Raw genomic sequence first — 25661 nt, 5'->3', positions numbered from 1 at the left:
GGATTAAATATAGTTAACATTTATTGTACCCTCTTTCGATGAGTCTGGTTTTGTTTTTACAAAGAGAGGGTTTAAGTGAGATTCTTTGTCCCCTTAGAATGTGTTGGGTTTGATGATATTTGATGAGAGTGCTGGTGTGAAGTTGTTGGCTGATCTCTCTTTTGGTCAGATATATTAATTGCTTGATGTTGCTCTGAATGTTGCCAGTACTAGAACTAGCGGTTTCCACTTCATTGATTAAAGCATAGATTCTTTGAGCTTCATTCTCAGAATATGCAAATGTATGCACCTGATTATCAGTGAGATTAGAAATGTCTTAATATGACATCTTTGTAATTGGGTGCTGTGAGCTAAGGTCAGATAACAAATGCTAAATAAGGCGGTTCATGCACACCAAAAGGTATTCCAAAGGCTCAACAGTTCACGAGGTGTTACGTGCAGACAGGGTATCGTTCTCTGATCCACAAGCGTCAGCCGAAATGTGTAAAAAAGCACCACCCCAGGAACGGTGTGCCCTGAATGCACTGCCAGGTATCCAATGAATGGAGTAATCCAAATTTGATCAAAGGTGAGACAAGTTCATTTGTTCTCAATATATAGAATTTATTGTATCCTCATAAATTCTTCTCTACAATGATAATTTGGTGTGTTTCCTTTACATATTGCTTGGTAAGAAACAATTTATGGTAACAAGAGTTATTGCTCCCAGATTATGCGTGAATAATTGGTCCCAATGTATTTAGAGCTAAGTACAGCCCTTCATCAGGGGAACATTAAACATGTATTTATGCATAAGTTTGAGATGGAACATATCTTACACAAGGACCTGTGGACTGAAAGCCTACTGAGGTTTGTGAGATATATTGACGATTTTTTTTACAGTGCAAGGATCCAGAAACGAACTAGCAGTAGCGATCCAGCATTTAAATTCAATTAACAACCATATCAAATTCCCATACGATTCCAATGATACCAGGATCAATTTCGGGATATGAGCATCTCCTGATCTGGTAGAAACCTAGACCTTGACTTGTACAGGAAAGACACGGATCTCAACAATTTACTTAATTTCAATAGCTTTCATCAATTCTCTTTAAAACAATACCTACCATACTCTCAGTTGTTATGTGTCAAAAGAATAGTTTCTGATCCTGGCAAACCATCCACAAACATCCATGATATGTTGCAAAGGTTCAAGGACAGAGACTATCCACCCAATATATTGGAAAATGCCCTACAAAGTTTAGTATCTATACCGTGTGAACAACTCCTGGTACCGATCACAAAACCCAACAAGGTGAACCGTACCGTTTTAGTGTCGAAATTTTCCACCTGTAGATCAGGATTCAAAAAATGTATCTTGAAATATTGGCCAATGGTACAAACGGAACCAGATTTTAAAGGCATTTTCGCTGCTCCCCAATGTTAGCATATCAATGAAGCAAAAACATCAAAGACATTTTATATACACCTGCCATTAATCGTATTCAACAGTCGCATAAAGGCACAAAAGAACAATTGATGGAAAGAATGCACAACAATGTCATACAATCACCCCAGTACAGAGATCTGGCCCTAAATCCATCATTGTTTTGCTCACAGTGCCATTCTAGTTTGAACTCAGCCAAATTCAGTCTTCAGGCTGTGCCCAATGGAACAGTCCAGCCCGAACTGCCAGGCCAGATCCTCCATGGACTGGAAACAAGCATTCTAGGATAGTTTTTGGGGTTTCACCCGTCCTCAGCCAGGATCACTTGGCTCCAGTGACATGGAGAGCACAGGATCCACGTCTGGACATACCTGTCCCACTCAAGGTGAATGTTTGCATAGTCCAGCATTCCGTCCCTTAATTGTTTCTTTTGCACTTATGTACGTGTAGCACCCTGGACTAATCGAGACAACCCTTATGGTGATTTTAGCGGTCGTAGACAACCTTAGAAAGCTCTCCAAGTGGTATCTGTCAAGAGAAGCCTTCAGGCTTAGTCCAGAAGGAGTGTAATGCAGCTTGTTTTAACAGTGCTAATCACATAGTGTAGGTCAAGTGAAAAGGAACCACACAGTGTAGTTATAAAAAGAATTGTATTTATTATAAACACTCACTAACACATTGCAATATCTCCTATATGGAGATATAATCACAATACTAACAATAATTTAGTAATAGAACACGTAAGTTGCACAAATACACAGTGGTCCCCAGCGGGAGGCCAAACCATATACTAATAATGTGGAATGCGAACCACAACCTAAGTCGAGACTGGACCCAGAAGACGTAGAAGTGGTGGCAACGGCAAGTCGACGCAGTGCACAGGGGTACTGCTCCAACTGTTCCAACGAGGGATACTGGCTTGAAACTTACTGTGAAGCCAGTACAGGCCTCAAGGGAGTTGCAGAACCACCACCTGTGTTGCTGAACCTTTTCAAAGTCCGTTGGAGCTCAGGAACAGCAGACCGCTCAGCTTCGTTGTGGTGTCTGCAGATGCAGAGGAGGGACTCCTTCACTCCAAGGGAGATTTCTTCGGGTGTCTTGGATGTCCACAGGCCTGTAGAAGAACCTTTATGGAGCACAGGCACAGGTGGCGCAGAAGACTGGCAGGACGACAAGATCAGGAGCAGCAGGAGTCTTCTCTGTTGCAGTCTCGGTTCCCAAAGCGAAGTTCAACGAAGTCCAAAGAGCCCAGACGATTGAAGATGAAGTGGATTCAGAACTGAATCTTGTCCCATGACGAATCTAAGGAACCAACCACAGGTAAGCCCTTAAGTACTCTAAATAAAGGGTTGGGACAATTCAGGGGGCCCTACCATAGGAGGGGATGGACAGTGAGGATGATACTCCCATTCCTTTGTCCAGGTTCGTGCCAGAGAGGGAGCCAATGGCTCCCTGAACTGGTTCCAACTGGAGTATTCTGGCCCAGGAGCAGGAGGGCAGAATTGTGTCTCTGGTCGACAGCAGACAAACACCACAATAGTTTCAAAGGGTCCAAGGGATATGTAGTTTAAAGACCCACACCTGATTATATCCCCAGCTCCTACTCAATGTACAACACAAGAAACACAGGGGGTCTACCAGCTAACTATTAAAGCTGCACTGTCAAAACTGAGTCGGCTAGATCTCAGAGTGTATATATCACATAGACAGTGTATTTGTGGAGATAAAGGAGAAAAAGAGTGAACTCACCATGCATAGAAGAGACCGATACATCACAGAGTATTCATGAATGGCTAACCAGTCCAAAACAAATGATGTAGGGTTTCCATCAAAAGAGACTTAATGATCAGTCATATCATCTGGCCAAACCCTGGTGCATAAAGGGCTGGTCCCCTGATCATAGGGACAGAACCGCACCTTATTGCTGTTTTGGGATTTGGTCCACCAACATAAACGAAACGTCCATGATGACTGATCTTTGATGGTAGAATAGACAAGTGCAACAAAACTAATAGTGACTTAAAATAGGATGGAATGCCCTCCTTCTGACGACTTTATTCTGTGGACATGACACGCCTCCTAATTAAAAACCAGAACAGTGCAAAAGGACAGTAACAAATATCTGCCTATAAATGGGCCAACATGTTTCTGCCTAGTGGGTGTTCAATCCCTTGGCATTCATCAGGGCCTCTGCTCTTATATTAGTTGCACTCCTAGTAGTGAGATGAAAGAATCACCACCATCACCAAAGAACAATAAATATAAATAAAGTAGAATGGTTAGATACGGTACAACCTGTAGTAACCATGGACTTTCACCCTCCGACTCACTTCAGCTACAGTGAATCCTGCGAAGGAAAGCATTACATAATTAACATTGTATTAGATATGTCAGTCCCCAATAACATGCGTCACCCAAAAACCATCAGTGTATATACAAATTAAATGTTCAATGCTCACCCTTAATGGTAGGGGAATATACCTCACCTCACCTGGACTCTGCTCAGGTATAGGAGGCCCCGCACTACAAAGATATAGGGAAGAAAAGAGGGATGTAGCACAGTAAAACCAAGAACTCTTAGCTTATCACCATACATCAAACTCATTTCTATATATAGTGCCCTATATCCAGATGCTCACATGTGGAGTAGGTCAATCTTCAGATTCAGTATACCAAGCCCTATGGTAACCCAAAAATTGGACTCTGACATATAAATACCAGATATGCTCTTTCAAAAGATGGTTTTGGCAGTATAGGCTCTTTTCAACAACAATGATCTTAAATAATGGCAGTCAGTGATCTCATGTTCACTCACCTATCCGTCGGTGCCTCAAGCTTCCATCTGAGGCTTGGGGGAGGCACCGACCAGTGTGTAAACTCTGTATAAGTAGGCTGTCAAGGGTGATGTTCATATGGTAACCCTCCGCCTGACTAGTCTCTGCTTGCCTAATAGTAAGTAAATTGTTTGATGTCTTAAACTTACTTTAGCGTCAACTAAATGTGCAGGACAGCAGATTCCTTAGTGTTATGTTGTTAAATAGACTTGCATTCTGTTAATGCGCTTCAAACTTCGCTCGAAAATAAACGAGTGAAAACGCGTCTAAAACTACCAAACAGCGCCATCACGGCCATTTTAGTAGTTTAATCATATGCGCCCTTGAAGTAGTGTGCCCGTGTATGCATCTTATAATCCACTATGCTTAGGGACACCCGTAGGTATCATTTATCCTGGATGTCAATGCTCAGACCGACTAACTAAGTGATAAGCTTGGGAGCAAAGACTAAAGACGATGAGCTCCTATGCTGGCAAAATCTCGCTATATCTTGCGCTAAAGAACCACAAGATGACATCACTACGGCCATAATTGTAGTCCCAAACATCGCAAATATAGCGCAATGATCACAGGATCTATGGCTCGAATCTAGATAATAAATGCTAGGCTAGCGAAATGTCAACAACATATTTACCAGATACAATCTAGCAGAATAATCGCAGGATCTCTAAATGAAGTAGAATTAACAGACGATTAGTAAAGAAAAAGTCTACAAGATGTTGCACATGTTTAACCATGCATCCTTGTGGAGAGTTAATAATACTCCATAGGTGGTGTAAACAACAGTGATTGTGAGGTAGTATGGGTCAGTCAAATAGCAGAATTTACCCCAAACACTCCATATGTGAAATAGATGACAACAGAATCACGTCAGTGGCTTCATTAGTATAGGCATTGTAGTACATCGTAACTACTATCCTATGCATGGCAGTGTTCCTTCTAAACCTTTCAGACCAGGTAGCTCAGTGTATGTCAATTTTCATATACCTTATAAAGAAGGGCTAACTGTAACCCCTACAATATAGGGATAGATCATTATAGTAAGGTCCAAGGAGTCTCATCATTTACATATGCCTTATAAAGTAGGGCTAACCGGTAATAACCACTACTGCATTGGGATGGATTATTATAGTAAGGTCTAAGGAATCTCATCATTTAATCCCCTTTTGTCAGACTTAAACTTATATATCCATTTCTGTTCCTTTCTGAAAAGGTAACCGGACACATCACTTATATGACTAGGTATATACGGCTTTTCCAGAACAGTCCATTGGAAATCCATTTCAAGGTGTGCCTGGTCCAAGAAATGTCTAGTGAGCCTAGTGTGGCTTTTCTTACAGCGGAAAGAGCTCTTATGTTCCAGCATTCTAGTCCGAACTTGCCGAGTAGTCATTCCTACATACCTTATGGAACAAGGGCATGTCAGCATGTAAATTAAATTGGTGCTATTACAATTACTGAAATTGTTCTGCAACCAAGGTCTGTTAGTACCTATATCTATCTCCCTAGGTTTGGTCTGTGGACATACCGAGCACGTACCGCACGGGTGATGCCCAACCACTGGAGGGAGGTCCCATAGGGTTTCACCCAGTTTTTTAGGAGTCTCTCTTGGGCGTGTGTGAACAAGTCGATCTCGGATGCTATTCGCCCTTTTAAATGCAAACAAAGGTTGCAGAATTTTCTCTTTCCCATGGTTCAAAAGGGGCCAGTGTCTTTTCACGATCTTTTGGATGACATTGCTTCTAGTATTGAAAGTGCTCACAAAGGTGAGTCTTTCCAAAGGTGGTTTTACGATTGGAGCTTTGAGGAGAGCATCTCTGTTGTTGTTAAACCCTCTTTTCCGTGATCTTTTGATGAGCGACTTTGGATAGTGTCTATCCCTTGGTTGTGCACATAGATTATTCGCATGTACCTCAAAGTCCTCTCTGTTGGAGCAATTTCTACGAACACGTAGAAATTGACCATACGGTAAATGTTGGCGCAGGTGAGGCAACATACTTGGTTTCTAAACATCCAATAACACCCTATTTTTACCTTCTGCCGAAGGTACATAAGCCGCAGAGGCCACCGCCTGGTAGGCCTATTATATCAGGCATAGGGTTGGCATTGGAGCCGCTGTCAACTTTTGTTGACCACTTTCTGAGGCCCATTGTACAACAAATGCCTACATACTTGCAGGATACTAAAGATGTGTTACGAGTCTTACCAGAAATAGACTTCGATAGCGAAAGAGACTTGCCGGTCTCTTTCGATGTAGAATCTTTGTACACCTCTATCCCTCAGGATGAGACTTTGGAAGTTGTGCCCTGTGGACACAGGACTCACTCCTTCCTTGCCCTCCTTTCTCTTTCATTCAATTATTGATCCATTAGTTCAGGTCGCTGTTTGTAAATTTTATTTTCATTTTCAAACTTTTACTATGTAGCGAGTTTTCAATCAATGTGTTTTCATATTCTTTCATTTGTACATATTATTTACATCATTTTGCTAAGTCCCAATGCATTTCAAGCAATCTGCTCTTCATCAGGGGATTGCTTTCTCTGAAAATGTAATACATCTTGTTAAGTACTTGGTCCATTACCATATACGTACATACAGAAGCTAAATTACAAATATATACATGTGCGTATTATTACCCATTATATTATACTCTTATTAGAGTGTATGCCTGTTTTAAGCTGACACGAATAGCCATTGTTTGTAAACCTTGCACATATTACACCTTATAGCCCTAATGACTGGAAAGCGCGCGTTACACTGACCTTAATGCTTCACTTTAACTTTCAAAACTGTAAAAGGGACAAAAAGAACCTTCGGTAAATCACTTACTCAATTAGAGTGTAACGTGTACTGAAACACGATGTTCAAAAGCCCTGTTCTTACCCGGTACGCGATTACTCTGTTTCCTCCTCGCTACCTTGGCGTTCGTCGCTCTATCCCTTCGCGCCGTGACTACGTGGGTGTGCGTGTAGTATTTACTAGAAATTTAAAGTGACCCGCTCTTTAGATAAAAGTTGCCGCTATAATTACTACATATATGTTAATTAATGTAGGAGATTTAAGTGATGTTGTTAGGTGCGTGTTTGCGCTGAGGTATATGATGTGTGTGCAGAGGTACACTATTACACTGTACAAGTAGACTAAATATATACAGGTGTACGTAGGTACATATTGACATATCAAAGCTGGAGCGTAAATCAATAGTCTCATGAGATTGTCCTTATAGAAAGCAATTTAAATCGATCCGTTCATTCAGTCCTTTTGGCTGCATGGTACATAAGAAATTTATCCAAAACACACTCTAATTGAGTAAGTGATTTACCGAAGGATCTTTTTGTTCCCCTTTACAGTTTTGAAAGTTAAAGTGAAGCATTAAGGTCAGTGTAACAAGCGCTTTCCAGTCATTAGGGCTATAAGGTGTAATATGTGCACGGTTTACAAACAATGGCTATTCGTGTCAGCTTAAAACAGGCATACACTCTAATAAGAGTGCGATATAATGGGTAATAATAAGCACATGTATATATATGTAATTTAGCTTCTGTATGTACGTATATGGTAATGGACCAAGTACTTAACAAGATGTATTACATTTTCAGAGAAAGCAATCCCCTGATGAAGAGCAGATTGCTTGAAATGCATTGGGACTTAGCAAAATGATGTAAATAATATGTACAAATGAAAGAATATGAAAACACATTGATTGAAAACTCGCTACATAGTAAAAGTTTGAAAATGAAAATAAAATTTACAAACAGCGACCTGAACTAATGGAGCAATAATTGAATGAAAGAGAAAGGGGTGCAAGGAAGGAGTGAGTCCTGTGTCCACAGGGCACACATGTCAGAAATTGTTAGTGTATACCCTAAAGGCTCAGTAGGGTACCTACCTGTGCACCAACGACGTATATGAAATACATCACAAAAAGCATTGAGACAATTTGAGTGAACTTCGAGTGCATTACCACGCCCCCAATAACTTGATATTCTTGCACACTGAGCAAAGTGGTACCTGCACCAATCATAAAACTCAGCAAAAACAAACATACAATTTGCGGAAATAGCACATACAACGGAACATAGAGCAGAAACACTAGTGTTTACAGAAGATGACACAAGTCACATTTATTCTCTTATAGAGGAAACTGAAGAAATATATCCAAGTACTGGGTCTAAGGAAGCTACCATAAAACAACTTTTATACATATCAAAAAGGATCGTAAACCAAAAATTGCACGCAAGCACCCTCATCAAATATCACAAAGCGCAACGTATTCCACATGGTCTAAGGATTGCTCTCAAATCCACATTATGCAAAAATAACGCAAGGTTCACAGAACGTTGGCAAGCAATATTAAATAAATGCTCACTAGATCTTATACTACTGATTGTTGAAGAGCTATAGAAACTAATATAGGATCTGAGAAAGGAAATAAACCAAGTTAAAGACAAATTAGTAAAAACAACAACAAAAGAAGAATGGGACAAAATATTGGATGACACAAACAAAAAACTAGATGAGTACGCAAAGGAAATAAATGACAGGAAATTACGTAAGTTTAAAAGGGTACCACAGATTACCGCTTGGGTGAAGTTTATTCTTGGGCTGACATATACGCAAAAAGAAGTCAACAGAAACCCAATGCATCTACAGATGACACATCATCTGACGATTCTCAACAAAAACGCCCTACATATGATAGGAGACCCAAACCAGGCCCGTCAACTGAACCAAGCACTCAAAACCCTGACAATAGACCTGGTGCAAGTACATCTACACAATCCCAGGAGAAATTTTTAGGCACAGGCCCAGAACCACAAATAGAACCAGGAGGAGCAAAAAAACAAACAAGCCGAGAAGCGGTAGCTCAAAACACAAGGAGCCAAGTCCTGAAAATCTAGTAATAAATATATCCAGTCAAACATTAACTGAAAAGGAATTAAAAACACTGCAAAAAGGATCATCATATGTCCCCACGTATCATTCTAATCTATGGAAACTAAAGTTTGCTTATACAAATTTCTAAGATCATTGAGACTAAGACACTTTTTTGGCAATGTAATTGAGCCAACGTCCACTCAAATCAAAGAAAACACACTATTGGGACTGAGAAGCAAAAGCTAATTTATGGCTCCGGTGAGTCATAAAGTGTTAGACGCATTTGAAAAAGTAGTAATTGGGGCGGAGTCGGGCCGGCGACCAATGAATGAAATGAAATGAAATGAAATGAAATTAGATTTATAAAGCGCATGGCTGCCCGAAAGCGTCCCAGCGCTAACAGAAAATAGAACAAAAAGCAAACTGAGGAAGAAACCAATAATTAGGGGTCCTTGGGAAAAAGAAAAGTTTTAAGATGGCCGCACGGGGTCCCGGCTCCGCCGACCTTCTTCCCCCACCGCCCGATTTGATCGCCTGTCCCGTGCCGAAACGGAGCATCTGCGCGTCGGAGGGGACGCCGAGATGAGGCGCCCGATTCTGGCGAAAATCCGTGTTCCACAGACGGAGATGTGCTCCTTTGCGTGGTGCGGCCCGCCCGATGCCAGCAGCCGGGACCTCGCGCTGCACTGCTTCCGGCCGCCAGTTGAATAACAGCGGCCACACGGACCCGGAAGACGCCGGTCTCCCGTCATGGAGGTCAGCATGCCCCTCGACACCGCTGGAGCCCGCTACCGGCGTGCTGCACTATCCCTCTGTGCTGTTCGCTTCTCCCCCCCCCCCTCCCCCACCCTCCCATGACCTTTTATCTGCAGCCGGACACTGGGAACTGCTCTTTGTTTCCCTGGAGGTACACTATTTGCTTGTCTACATTGATATGCGACTTACGCTCCGGCTCACTGGTGCCGGTGGGGGCACAATGCTGCTGTGGTACTTCTTGGGCTGGGGGGGCCTGTATGCACCAGCCAGTGGTGGGGGAGAATGGCATCCGTGTGTTGCTTTATTGTTGGGGCACCGGTGAATTACGACCCCCTGTCTGGCGGGGGCCGGCGACTCCGAAGCTTGTCTGCACCGCGCCGCGGTGGTGCTCCCTATGAAAGTGGTGACTTGATGGGTTCTACCTAGTTATGGCGGCGGCCGAGTGCATTGGATACCGGGGGGTGGTGATTGAATACCCCCAGGGGGCCGGAGGATCACATTCTGGAAGTGGCGTGAGGATGTTCTGATTGCCTTTGGATCGATGACTAACTGTAAGCCGCCACCAGCTTTGCTCGTCACTCCTTGTGGGACACATGTTGCAGTTCCCTGCGGAGGAGCCGCGGCTGGATGTGGATGCGACTTAATGGTGGCTGAGAGGAGGCCATGCTCCTTTCAGAGACTCCTTGGTGGCTCGGAGTGGATCGACTAAAGGACAATTGGCCCGTGGGTGAAGGTTGACGGCGGTTGAGCGAACCGGGCCATGTGACGTCGTAGAGGCTTTGGTTTCTCCCGGAATGACTTGTGTGCTCCAGTTGGTACTTTTCTAACCCGGCCCGGCATTACATGACTGGTGTAATTTGTGCTACGGATCTTGCGGGCCTGTGGGAGTCGAGTGCGCTTGGGGCGCCATTGTTGCTACTTGGGGAGATCTATACTCTCCTGTGGGACTTGAAATGCTGAGCTATTAATACTATCCTGTTTAAGTGGGTGCTCCCAATGTTATGACTTTACTCCCGAAGTAGTTGAAACGCTGTGTGACGGTGGGGGGGGGGGGGGGTCGGGGTGCCCGCAACGGGAACCTTCCACATGTTTTCTTTTTCCTATCGCGGGATGCTAGTTATCCTTTTTCTTTTCCTCTCTTTCTTCTTTAACTTATGGTGTGTTATTGTCTCTCTCTCTTTTCTCTGATTCTCTTGTCTATATTTCGGGTTCATATAATGGGCGACAGGCACGCTGCTAGGGGGGTAGGCCATAGCCACATGCAGGGGTGCAGGGTGGGGGGATGTGGGAGGGGTGTTGTTGTTTTTCTTCCTTTCTTTTTCGTTTCTATGGCCTTCTTTATTTTTGTTGCTCTTGGCTAGACTTTACTTTCTTCTTTTCTCCTCTTTCTTGGGATCTGCGTGGAGATAATCCTTTACATGCTCTTCTTATTTCGGACAATGAGGGTCGATTTTTAAATGCTTTGCCACTGCGGCCTGGAACTGTTCGGTGGGAGAAATGCTTTGCTTTTTGACTATCCTGGTACTGTACTGGAACATACATGCCTTACCGACAGTATTCCGGACTGTGAATATCCTGCTTCTCGATTATCCCTTGATTTGTTATGTCTTAAGTGTAATGCCACAGATCCTGCTCTTTCTATTTAATTTTAAAATGAAACCTTCTTTAATCCTGTTACCTTCTGGTAATAATGCTTTCCTGGGTTACAACCGAGTATTTGCGGAGCGGAGTTTTGTGCTGCAATGGACTATTTGTCTTGTTTTAACCGCTTCTGTCCTGATGGCCGATCATGATGGTCTGAACTGCTTTGATTGTAACTGATTTAAGTACCAATAAAGGTTTACCAAAAATAAAAAAAGAAAAAAGAAAAAGTAGTAATTACAGAAATTGAAGAGATATTTAAATCTCCAAGGACAAAACAATCAAACATGGCAATCCAAGAAATAAACATTTTGCAAAAACTAGCTAACAACGACCAGATCACAATAAGGCAAGCAGACAAAGGCGGCGCCTTAGTTATAATGGATACTAGTTATTACCAAAGGAATGTTGAAGCACACGTCCAAGACTCAAACACTTACACAATCATGACAATAGACCCAACAAAAGAATTTATTAAAATTCTCAAAACAATCATTGACAAAGCAGTGTCAAAAGGAACCATTGGCCAAAAAGAGAAAGATTATCTCATAAAGGACAATCCAACCACCCCATATATATATATATGACGCCAAAGATACATAAAGACCTCAACCATCCACCACTACGCCCAATTGTATCAACTATCGGTTCGATACATGAACCCATTGGCAAATATATAGACAAGTATTTGCAGAATATAGTGCAAAAAACGAGCACTTACATAAAGGAGACACAACCCATTTCTTAAATATTTTGGAAGAAGAGCAAGGAAACTTTACCAAAGAAATGATTATGGCAAGTATAGACGAGAAATAGTTGTATACTTCAATATCCCATGATTTGGGAATATCTGCATAGAGAGTTTGCTTATACATGAAGACAAGACCGAGGACCTCAAAATATTTATAATGGAACTGTTGCACTTTACGCTGTTTCACAGTTATTTCAAATGGGAAGAAAAATTCTACATACAAGCATCCGGTACTTCCATGGGCAATTGTGCCGCGCCGATCTATGCGAATATATTTATGCACAGATTTGAGGTTGACCACATACTGGAAAATGAAATATGGAAGAACAATTTAATTGTATATAAAAGATACATTGATGACATTTTCGTTCTTTGGAGAGGGAGTGAAACAAGTCTTAAACAAGCATTACAGGAGTTGAATTAAAAAAACGAGAGAATTCAGTTCACGAGTACAATGAGTAATAAAGAATTATCATTCTTGGATGTGCTATTGACCAACATACATGGAAAAATCATAACAAGCGTATACACTAAGAATACGGATAGAAACAATTTACTTCATTACAACAGCTTCCACCAAACTTCATTGAAACACCATCTACCATTTTCTCAAATTCTCAGAATAAAAAGAATAGCGTCAACTAATGAACTATACTCCAAACACAAACATGCCACACTACAAAAATTCAAGACGAGAGGATATCCTGAACCCATTTTGGAATCTGCAGCGAACAGAGCAGACAAATTGCAGCGCCAACATCTTCCAAAACCCGTAAGCAAGCAAGAAGAACAAAGAAGCGTATTTGTGTCCAAATTCTCAACCAGAAGTGCCAAAATTAAAAACACCATCAGAAAGCATTGGCCACTACTGGCATTAGAAGAAGATTTTAAGGGAATTTTTTCTAAACCACCAATCTTTGCGTACGAAAGGACAAGAAACCTGAAAGAATTACTTAAACAACCTAAAACACAAGAAGTAACCAAACACAGTGGAACATCAGCATGCTACAATTGCGGCAACTGTTCAGCTATCATTAAAGGAAACACCATCAATCACCCAACAAAGGGCACACCTATCAACTTAAAAGTATCTGGCACATGCAACACAGAAAATGTTGTGTACATGTTACGATGTCCATGTGGGTTATCCTATGTGGGAAAAACTCAAAGAAAAATAAAAACACGTATAATAGAGCATAAAAGCAATATCAGATTGAAAAATCAGAAATCGACTGTGGCAGTCCACTTCAATCAAGCCAACCATAATGCTAGCCAGCTGAAATTTTGTATACTCGAAACAGTCGCGACCACCCCAGGAAGAGACAATAACAGTTATCTGTTAAGAAGAGAAGTGTTTTGGATACATTTCTTATGTACCATGCAGCCAAAAGGACTGAATGAACGGATCGATTTAAATTGCTTTCTATAAGGACAATCTCACAAGACTATTGATTTACGCTCCAGCTTTGATATGTAAATATGTACCTACGTACACATGTATATATTTAGTCTACTTGTACAGTGTAATAGTGTACCTCTGCACACACATCATATACCTCAGCGCAAACACGTACCTAACAACATCACTTAAATCGCCTACATTAATTAACATATATGTAGTAAGCATAGCGGCGACTTTTATCTGAAGAGCGGGTCACTTTAAATTTCTAGTAAATACTACACGCACACCCACGTAGTCACGTGAGCGGGAGCAAGATATAGAGTTGTGAGCGGCGCAAAGGGATAGAGCGACGAACGCCAAGGTAGCGAGGAGGAAAGAGAGTAATTGTGTACCGGGTAAGAACAGGGCTTTTGAACATCGTGTTTCAGTACACGTTAGACTCTAATTGAGTAAGTGATTTACCGAAGGTTCTTTTTGTCCCCTTTACAGTTTTGAAAGTTAAAGTGAAGCATTAAGGTCAGTGTAACGCGCGCTTTCCAGTCATTAGGGCTATAAGGTATAATATGTGCACGGTTTACAAACAATGGCTATTCGTGTCAGCTTAAAACAGGCATACACTCTAATAAGAGTACGATATAATGGGTAATAATAAGCACATGTATATATATATATGTAATTTAGCTTCTGTATGTACGTATATGGTAATGGACCAAGTACTTAACAAGATGTATTACATTTTCAGAGAAAGCAATCCCCTGATGAAGAGCAGATTGCTTGAAATGCATTGGGACTTAGCAAAATGATGTAAATAATATGTACAAATGAAAGAATATGAAAACACATTGATTGAAAACTCGCTACATAGTAAAAGTTTGAAAATGAAAATAAAATTTACAAACAGCGACCTGAACTAATGGAGCAATAATTGATTGAAAGAGAAAGGAGTGCAAGGAAGGAGTGAGTCCTATGTCCACAGGGCACACATGTCAGAAATTGTTAGTGTATACCCTAAAGGCTCAGTAGGGTACCTACCTGTGCACCAACAACGTATATGAAATACATCACAAAAAGCATTGAGACAATTTGAGTGAACTTCGAGTGCATTACCATGCCCCCAATAACTTTGGAGGTTGTCACATCCATCCTGAGGGATAGTATAGGGGAGACCATCACACCAGTACCGTTTATAATGGCTTTAGCAACCCTGGCTATGAAACGAATTTTTTCAAACATGAAGACAAGCTGTTTCTCCAGATCTCTGGAACAAGTATGGGCAGCGTTTTTGCGCCGAGCCTGGCGAATCTATACGTGCACCAGTTCGAACAACAACACGTACTGACACCCACCAACCCCTTCCACACCTCCATTAGGTGGTGGAAGCGTTATATTGACGACGTGTTGGTGGTGTGGAGAGGCACGCTGGATTCAGCCAATGAATTCCACCGGTGGCTAAACAGCAAAAACCAGTTCCTCAGATTCACTATGGAAGCACATAGAGAAAGAATTGCTTTCCTAGATCTGTCGATCTATGTCACTCCCGCAGGCCTGCAAAATGAACTCTACAGGAAACCAATGGCGCGAAACTCACTTCTCCTGTATGAGAGTTATCATGCAAAGTCCCTGCGCCAAAATTTACCGTATGGTCAATTTGTACGTGTTCGTAGAAATTGCTCCAACAGAGAGGACTTTGAGGTACATGCGAATAATCTATGTGCACAACTAAGGGATAGACACAATCCAAAGTCGCTCATCAAAAGATCACGGAAAAGAGCGTTTAACAACAACAGAGAGGCTCTCCTCGAAGCTCCAATTGTAAAACCACCATTGGAAAGACTCACCTTTGTGAGCACTTTCAATACTAGAAGCAATGTCATCCAAAGGATCGTGAAAAGACACTGGCGCCTTTTGAACCATGGGAAAGAGAAAATTGCGCAACCTTTGTTTGCATTTAAAAGGGCGAATAGCATCCGAGATCGACTTGTTCACACACGCCCAAGAGAGACTCCTAAAAAACTGGGTTAAACCCTATGGGACCTCCCTCCAGTGGTTGGGCATCACCCGTGCGGTACGTGCTCGGTATGTCCACAGACCAAACATACTAGGGAGATAGATATAGGTACTAACAGACCTTGGTTGCAGAAAATTTTCAGTAATTGTAATAGCACCAATTTAATTTACATGCTGACATGCCCTTGTTCCATACGGTATGTAGAATGACTACTCGGCGAGTTCGGACTAGAATGCTAGAACATAAAAGCTCTTTCCGCTGTAAGAAAAGCCACACTAGGCTCACTAGACATTTCTTGGACCAGGCACACCTTGAAACGGATTTCCAATGGACTGTTCTGGAAAAGCCGTATATACCTAGTCATGTAAGTGATGTGTCCGGTTACCTTTTCAGAAAGGAACAGAAATGGATCTATAAGCTTCAGTCTGACAAAAGGGGATTAAATGATGCGATTCCTTGGACCTTACTATAATAATCCATCCCTATACAGCAGTGGTTATTACCGGTTAGCCCTACTTTATAAGGCATATGTAAATGATGAGACTCCTTGGACCTTACTATAATGATCTATCCCTATACAGTAGGGGTTACAGTTAGCCCTTCTTTATAAGGTATATGAAAATTGACATACACTGATCTACCTGGTCTGAAAGGTTTAGAAGGAACACTGCCATGCATAGGATAGTAGTTACGATGTACTACAATGCCTATACTAATGAAGCCACTGACGTGATTCTGTTGTCATCTATTTCACATATAGAGTGTTTGGGGTAAATTCTGCTATTTGACTGACCCATACTACCTCATAATCACTGTTGTTTACACCACCTAGGGAGTATTATTAACTCTCCACAAGGATGCATGGTTAAACATGTGCACTTTGGACTTTTTCTTTACTAATTGTCTGTTATTCTACTTCATTTAGAGATCCTGCGATTATTCTGCTAGATTGTATCTGGTAAATATGTTGTTGACATTTCGCTAGCCTAGCATTTATTATCTAGATTCGAGCCATAGATCCTGTGATCATTGCGCTATATTTGCGATGTTTGGGACTACAATTATGGCCGTAGTGATGTCATCTTGTGGTTCTTTAGCGCGAGATCTCGCGAGATTTTGCCAGCATAGGAGCTCATCGTCTTATTTTTATTAGTAAAGCTGTATGTCTGTGCAAATGTGTTGCCTGTAATGGCAGTGTGCTACCACACCATGTATACTCCACTCTACTCTACTCTGCACTGCTCCACGTTACCCCATGCCACTGCACTCTGCACCACTGCACTCTACTCCACTCTGCACCACTTCACTCTATCCCACTGCACTATTCCTCTCTACTCTACTCTGCACCACTCTACTCTATGTAAATGCACTTTGCGCCACTCTGCTCTACAACACTGCACTGTACAACACTCTAGTCTAGGCCACTGCACAACTCCACTATAGGCCACTCTCCAACACTGCATTCTGCGCCACTGCACTCTATGCCAATACACTCTACTATATACCAATACACTCTCCGCCTCTTCACTCTATGGAAATCCACTCTAATCTAATCTGCACCACTGCTCTCTACACCACTTTACCGCATTTTCTATGCCACTCTACTCTACGCCACTGCCCTTCACCATAGCACTCTATGCCACTTCACTCTACCCTGCACCACTCCATTCTAGGCTATTTTACTCTCCTCTGAAACAATCTACTCTACACCTCTGCGTTCTATGTCACTCTACTCCACTCTGCACCACTTCACTCTATGCCACTGCACTCTATGCCACTCTACTCTAAACCACTGCACTCTACTCTAAACCACCGTAGCCTACGCTACGCCACTCTACTCTATGTAATGCACTTTATGCCATCTACACCACTGCACTCTGTGACACTCTACTCTGCACTCCCGGCCACTCTACTTTGCACCACTACACTGTACAGCACTTCACAACCGTCCACGCCACTATGTTCCACTCTGAATCACTCTAGGCCACTGCACTCTATGATACTCTACTCTGCACCACTCTATGCCACTGCACTCTATGCCACTGTGCTGTATGGCACTGCACTCTATGGCACTGTACTCTATGACATCTACTCTACTCTGCTCCATTGCTCTCTACACCAGTGTATTCTATGCTACATCTCTTATCTACACCACTGCATTCTACGAAGTTGCGTTGTATGTTGCTGACATATATGCTGTTGCACTCTATGCCACTGTACTCTCTACTCTACTCTAAGCCACTCCCCTGTATGCAACTGCACTCTTCTCCCCACTACTCTAACCTATGCCACTGCACTCTACTCTGCACCACTACACCATTGTACTCAGCGCAACTGCACTCTACATCACTGTACTCTACGCCACTGCATTCTACGTAACTCTACACCACTGCACTCTATGACTTTACCCTGCACCACTACGCTCCACACAACTGAACTCTACCACACTCTACTCTCAATTATTGCATTCTGTGCCATAGCGCTCTGTCATTGAACTCTAGGCCACCGCATCACTCTACTATATGCCACTGCACTCTATGGCACTAGACTCTACTCTGCACCACTCTATGTCATTCTACGTTGCACCACTCTATGCCACTGTACTCTGCATTACTGTACTCTACACCACTGTACTCTAAGCCTTTCTACTATTCACTTCTCCGCTCTGCACCACTCCACTCTGAACTACTGCATTCTATGCCACTGCACTCTATGCCACTTCACTCTACTACGCAACACTCTAATTTATGCCACTACATTTTACTATGCAACATTCTAATCTATGCCACTGCATTCTACAACACTGCATTGTACACCACTGAATTCTCTGCTGCTGCACTCAATGCACTACACACCACTTTACTTTGCAACACTGTACACCAATGCACTCTACACCAGTCCACTCTACTCTATGCCACTCTCCTGTACACCGCATGTCTCGACTCCACTCTATGTTACTCCAATACATGACCCTTTATGCCACTCCACTCTACAACACTGTCAATCAATCAATCAATCAGGGAATTGTGAAGCGCAGTACACACCTGTAAGTGTTTCAAGGCGCTAGGGTAAGAGGGGGGGGGGGGGTGCAGCTCCAATCAGTCGAAGAGCCAGGTCTTGAGGATCTTCCTGAAGATGTGCGGAGTGGGGGTACGTCTGATGTTGATCGGGAGCTCGTTCCAGGTTTTAGCCGCTATGGAGAAGGTGCTTCTACCTATTCTTGGTCTGATAATGCGTGGGGCCTCGGTGAGGGCGAGATCGGCCGATCAGAGGTTTCACTTGGGTACGTGGAAGGAGATTCTTTCTTTGAGATATTGGGGTCCTGTGTTGTGGAGGCATTTGTAGGCATGGGTGAGTATCTAGAAAGTCAGTCTCTTCTCGATAGGGAGCCAGTGGAGGTGTTGCAGGTGTTGGGTGATGTGTTTGTATCGAGGGATGCTGAGGACAAGTCTAGCTGTGGTGTTCTGTATGGTCTGGAGGTTGTGGAGCAGAGATTTGTTGATTCCGGCGTGCAGGGCATTTCCATAGTCCAGCCTGCTGGTTTTGAGTGCGTGGGTGAGGGTTTTTCCTGATTCAGGGGGGATTCATTTGAAAGTCTTGCGAAGGATGCGGAGGGTGTTGAAGCAGGTGGAGGCAACTGTGTTGATCTGTTGGGTCATGGAATGGGAGCAGTTGAGTATGATGCTGAGGTTTCGGGCGTGGTTCGTGGGGGTGGGGTTCTGCCGAGGGCAGTCAGACACCAGCTGTTGTCCCATGCAGAGGGGGAGGGTCCGAGGACAAGGACTTCTGTCTTTTCCGAGTTGAGCTTTAGGAAGCTGTTGCTCATCCAGGATGCAACGTCCTTCATTCCTTCCTGGAAGCTGAGTATGGTGGAGATGGGGTCCTTGGTGAGGGAGAGGATGAGCTGGGTGACATCAGTGTAGGATACTATGCTGAGTCCGTGCCTTCTGACAATGGCGCGAAGGGGGCCATGTAGATGTTGAAGAGCATAGGGCTGTGCGATGATCCTTGGGGTACTCAGCTGTTGATCTCTGTGGGTTCGGAGAAGAAGGGTGGAAGTCTGATTCTTTGGGTTTTACCGGTGAGGAAGGAGCAGAGCTAGTCGAGGACGGTTCCCTGTATAATGGTGTTGTGGAGTCTGGCGGTGAGTGTGCGGTGAGAGACCGTGTTGATCACCTATCATACATTATAATGATAGGTACATTGTATTAGTCTTTTCTTTATTTCCCTACATTTTCTGGGCATGTACGTGTTCAAGAAATGTTGTTGTTTAACAGTACATGTAGTGCCTGCTATTAACATGTCGTTATTTAAGATGGGGCCCATGACTGCTCACTAGCTCTGTGAGCTCTGAAATGCCGCTGCTACGATAGTTGTAGACAGAAAGCAGAGGACAAGATTCCACCTCTGTGGGCTCCTGCACATTTCAACAATAAACTTTGAAAAGGAATTTCACGGGGGGGAGGAGCCAAGCCGGCGACCGCGATGGCCGCCTAGTCCCTCGGCTCCGATCATCGTCTCCTGACGAACATACATCCTGTGCGCACCGCCGCGGCAAGACGGAGGGTACGGAGTCCTGAAAGTATCCGATCATCGAGGGTGCAATCCCGAGGTCCGTGCTTGCCTCTGGAGGCGAGAAAACGTCGGCGATTCCAGCGGCCCGCAGCAGCTCTAAGACCGGGGACTCGGCCATCTTGTGAGGCTGGACCCCGAGTAAACAACAGCGGCCGCTGCTGACCTGGAGGGATCGGTCAGCTCTGAGGGGGCGTGTGAGGGTGATTCTCCTGACTCTAAGCGAAGATCGAGACTCTCCCTGTGCCCCTGCGTCCCCGGACAGTGCAACATTGTGTACACTCCGCCGACAGGTATTTACTTAATATTCCGAGTGTTGCGGCAGGCTCCCTATTTTTTTGCGAGCCACCCTCCACCTGCACTAACTCCAGCGGCACATTTGAACTGCTCTTGATGGCCTTGCCGAGGGGACTACATTGTTCGCCGCCTTCCAGCCCGCGCCCCAGCTCCGTATCGGCCCTGCTGTGCCCCTGCTTTGCCCGTGCTACTATGGTGGAAGAGACCACACCACACGGGACATACAGAACTGGTTTGCGCCTCGACGCACTACTTGCATCTTTGGCTGCCCTCCGTGACACCTTGGTGCAGGGCGCCCTATTGTTGGGGGGCAAGTTGGATACCATGATCCTAGCGATGGAGCCATTGATTTCATCTGGCCCGCTTGTGTACAGCGAGACGCCGTCTTCAGCGCCAGGAGGTTTCAAGATGGCGCCTTTCACCGCAGCTGGATGGTCGAAAACACGGCGTCTTCGGATTTACCATATGTATGCGGTTGGATGCACCGGGCGTTTTGGACATGCTATTCTGGATCTGGCTGCAATATCCCTCCCCAACGACCTGCTGCTGACTGCTTTTACGCTGTTCCTGCTGTATTTTAACATTGAACTGGGGCTCTCCTGTATTGCTTTGTTCCATGGAGTTTGGGAGGGCTGTATCACTGACTGGTTTCACATGCCGCACTTTCTGGAGATTGGTACTGTCGCTGACTCTGGTATTTCACGCAAGACTGGACAAGGATAACTATCCCCCCTCCGGGTCACCGTCCTCTGTGTTACTACTTTGAGGGCTGCGCGACACGTTGACCTCCATGATGCTGCGCTGAGTTGACTCTGTTCCTGAATATTTTACTCTGACCTGGTTCTTGCTGCTTTGGTTCATGTACTGTGCTCATAATTTCACGTACGAGAAGGGCCGAGGGACTGCTATAGGCTGGCTTCTATTCTTGCTTGTGCTTTTGGTTGCAGGGGGTAATGCATCATGCTATTGCTACTATAGTGGGTATTAATGCTTTGGGAATGTAACCTGTACTGCCTTGTGATTAATCCTGATTACGATGTGTTAATTCACACGCACTGCTAGTAGTTTTCCTTACTATGTATACGTTGCTCAATGATTACCCCTTGCTCTGAGATGGTCAATTGCCGGCTAGGGGGCACCGGATGCCCAGGAGCGGGTCCGCTCCTCTCCTCCTCCACTCTTTATAATTCCCTACTGTGGGGCAGTTCCGGGGCGACAGGCACGCTGTTAGTGGGTTAGGCCGTAGCCATTACAGGGGTGCAGGGTGGCGGGTGCGGGGGGGGTTTGTTGTTTTAGTTTGTTTTGTTCTATGGTCCCTATCGCTCTTTTCCGGCTTTGGGAGGGTCTTCCTCTTTAGTGGGGCTGGCGTCACGGGGTCTCACACCTTTGTTCTTTTTCTATACTTGGCATCTTCATGATTCTCTATTCCTCGCTTTTTAGGGGTGGGCTTTCGGGGATCGGACTTGGTAAAGTTGCCTTTTATATCGTCGCTACTGTTTAGGTTCTGACGCTACGGCCGCTTGACTGTAGAGTTGCTTTACGTATAGCCCGCCACCGAATATCACTGGGGTTTATCCCCCCTGCTTCTTCTATGTCTTTACGTAAGGTGTGTAGTCCTGGTTGTTGCGGCCCCCTCTCTTCTTCTAAATTTAAAAAAGAAAACCGCATATCCTATGTCGCATACCCCACAGTCCGTATAATATACTTTGATGGATCCTGATAGTTTATTTGCCTATTGCATGCTACTCTCCTGTTTTTATTGATTGTCTTTGCAGCCGGCCATGGTGGTTGTGGGCTTGCGCATGTATATCCTGATTTTCCAATAAAGGTTTTCAAAAAAAAAAAAAAAAAAAAAAAAAGAAAAGGAATTTCACTTGCCTCGGAGTTTATTTGCTATCGATACAGACCCGTGGAAAGCTGGACCTCGTCCTCTTCATTAGCCTGGTCAATAGATCTTGTTGTGTAGCATGAAAGGTAAAGGTAGAACTCCTTTTCACAATATTTAAATTCTAGAGTAGCCAAACTGCTATACAATAACGACAGGTCGACAACTAAACTCAGGTTAGTTTGTTTATGTCTGAAACAGATTAATATACCCCAATCAAAGCCCAATGGTATACAACTACAGATTATATAGGATGAAGTCTAATCTACGGGACCGATTCACCCTATATAACAAAAAGAAAATGACTAGTTTGATTACTGCTAAATAGGTTATGGAGACAAAAGTGCACGTGGGTTTGCATCAAGACTCCATTCAGAGACCCTTTCAAGTCCAATATATACCTTAACAGATATATAAGCATATGCATCAAAAATCGGTATTACATGTCGGTAATAGCGAAAAATAAGGAATCGCTATTAAGGACATGCAAACCGCAATGCATCAATGAAATCGGTAAAAATTACCAAATCGGTAAAAATCGCAATTAAATAGCGAAAGTACGTTAGCGAGACATGCAAATACCGAGTTAGTAAATACCGATCCTGTATTAGTGAATCCGGTAATTGCGAAATCGGTAATAGCGAAAACTGGAAAAATACGCGACGCATCGGAAGCAGGCCGATGACATCACAACCAGGAAGTATGACAGCCCATGCTCCATTCAGTGTTCCGAGGAGCTCAGAGGAGGAGGCAGAGCACAGGAGCTGAGGACCCAGACTGACCAGCAGCAACCAGGACTAGGCAAGCAGGACAAGATGGAGAAGGAGGCCCCCCAGCAGGGAAAGGACACACACCGAAAGAGAAAACGCAAGTTCTCTGATAAGGAACTGGAAATCCTGATAGAGTGTGTGACCAGCAACAATGACAGACTATTTGGGAAGTTGTCGCTGAAGGTGCCTGAGGCCGAAATAAGAAAGATGTGGCTGCGCATCAAGGACAAGTTCAATGCCTGCGGAGTCACCCACCGCAGCATTGACGATTTAAAAAAACGCTGGTATGACCTGCGTAAGAGGGCCAAGGAGAGGATTGCGCAGAGGGTCAAGGATGCTGCTGGCACAGGTGGGGGCACATCCAATGTGACACCTAACACAGCCCTGGAAGACCTAGTGGAGTCCACCATAGAACCGGAAGCTGTTGTGGGGGTCACACGTCTGGACACCTCTGGTGCTGCGGAAGGAGGACAAGGTAAGATGCATGGCAGCGTAACAATGCAGCGTGTAGTAATTCCCTGCCCACTCCCCCATGCCAGACCCAGTGCACATGTAGCGGTCCCCAAAACACATACCCTAACCACTGTGTTGCACCATGGGAGTTGTAGTCAATACATAAATGAGTGCATGTCTGATCCCAGAGGTGAAGTCAGCTGCAAAGGGCCAAATGTCTGTCCAAAAAAGTACTTTATTGTGAGATGCCAAAGCTATTTTCACATACAATACCATAATAATAACTATGCACTGTTTCACACACAGATGCATCCCCCATCGATTCTGACGACAGTGGCCGCCTCGTCATCTCAGAGACACCAGTGTTGACCGATGCGGAGTGCTCACAGGGACCTGAAGCCATGTCCCCTTCACCACCACGGCGGACAACACCTCCACCATCCCTGCGGTCAAAGACACCACCACCGCCATCCTCACGGTCCAAGACACCACCACCACCACCGCCATCCTCGCGGTCCAAGACACCACCACCACCACCAGTGCGGCCCACTCCGCAGAGCCGCAGGGCAGATGTTCCCTCCCTGCCCGTGATGGAGTTGGAGCAGAGTTCAGCACCCCAAAATGTCCCACGCCTGGCTGTCGTCACTCCAACCAGCCAAACTGCAGCACGTCAGCGTATCAGACAGAGGGCTGTACCCCCGGGTCGGGCAGCTGCAAGACCAGTGGATCCGTCCGAAGGGTACGGAGTTGTGGAGACCCGGATGCTGCGTGTCCAGCACCTGCAGGGGAGACACATGGGTGCTATGAAACTCTCCATGACGAAACTTTGCAACAAATTAGGCAACATGACTGACGCTGTGCGTGAGCACACCACTGCCGCAGCTGCCGGCAACAATGAGATCAAGCTTTGCCTGCAGGAACTGACACACACCGTAGTCACAGGCCAACAAAGTGAGCGCCGGCGTCACAGGCAGATCATGCTCGCTGTGAATTCCACTAACAAGGCCATCAATAAGGTGTGCAACAGCACAGCTGTGCTGTCCCGCAGGTCCGTGTCCCTGCAAGTGGACCTAGGGCATTATTGTGGGGATGTGGCAAAGGCCCTTGAGAGGGTGACCACTGCAGTGGAGCAACTGCAGCCTGGGTCAGCAAGTGTCAGCAGTCTGGGAGCGGAAGAGAGGAGTGAGGCAGCCTCCAGTGTCAGCAGCGTCTCCCTGCCGGAGACCAGCGGGAGGAGGCGCAGTGGGCGCAATGCAACAGCCACTGACACCCATCGTGGAGAAGCAGAGGAGTCACAGGACAAGAGACTGGGGGTACGCGGCAAACGCAAGTAGACATGTGGCAAAGTCACACTGTCCATGGTGACGTAACCATGGGCAGACTATAGTGCCACACGCATCACCAGTTTTGAGAAGGGACAATTTAAGTTTGACTTCAACTGCAGCTGCATCATGTTTGTGTTACATATTTTTGCACCAGTCAGGTGTTCATGACCATTAAACCCTTGCAAATCTAATCCTGTTGTCAAGGCACTCTCTTACCTGTCTCAGAAATGATGATGTGTGATGTATGTCCGCCTCCGTTGCCCTTCAGCTGTGTTGGGCACATGCGCCTGTTGGTGTTGGGGGGGGGGGGGGGGGGGGGGGGTGCTGTGCACGTAGTTCATCCTCTCCATCCACCTCTATGGGTATCCCCCTGCCGGTGGTGATGTTGTGCAGGATGGCGCATACTGCAATGATCTGGCAGCAGGTCACTGGGTCGTACTGCAAGGCACCTCCAGTCTTGTGCAGTATTCGGAAGCGACTCTTGAGGATGCCGAATGTATGCTCAACCACATTCCTTGTGCTGATGTGTGCACTTTTGTAGCGCTGCTCTTGCGGTGTAGCTGGGTTGAGGTAGGGAGTGAGTAGATATTCACGCAATGCGTATGCGCTGTCACCTGCAGGATGGGGAGAGAATGGTCATCAGCATGAATGCAAATATAC

At 44.7% G+C, this 25661-nt stretch overlaps 1 protein-coding gene across 1 annotated transcript in view; it reads left to right on the top strand.

The window, feature by feature from the left end:
- Positions 1-25010, top strand: part of LOC147751164 (uncharacterized) — a 51484-nt gene extending 26474 nt beyond the window's left edge. Inside the window, exons 2-3 of the mRNA XM_086933015.1 lie at positions 5966-6029; positions 23983-25010. Coding sequence (XP_086789141.1) covers positions 5966-6029; positions 23983-25010 — 1092 coding nt within the window. The remainder of the gene's footprint in view (positions 1-5965; positions 6030-23982) is intronic.
- Positions 25011-25661: the final 651 nt, after the last annotated feature.

This window comes from Lissotriton vulgaris, chromosome 1_1 (assembly GCF_964263255.1).
Source record: "Lissotriton vulgaris chromosome 1_1, aLisVul1.2, whole genome shotgun sequence".
Classification (NCBI taxonomy): domain Eukaryota; kingdom Metazoa; phylum Chordata; class Amphibia; order Caudata; family Salamandridae; genus Lissotriton; species Lissotriton vulgaris.
Note: the sequence above shows the minus strand (reverse complement) of the source record. Positions and strands in the feature narration are given on the sequence as shown.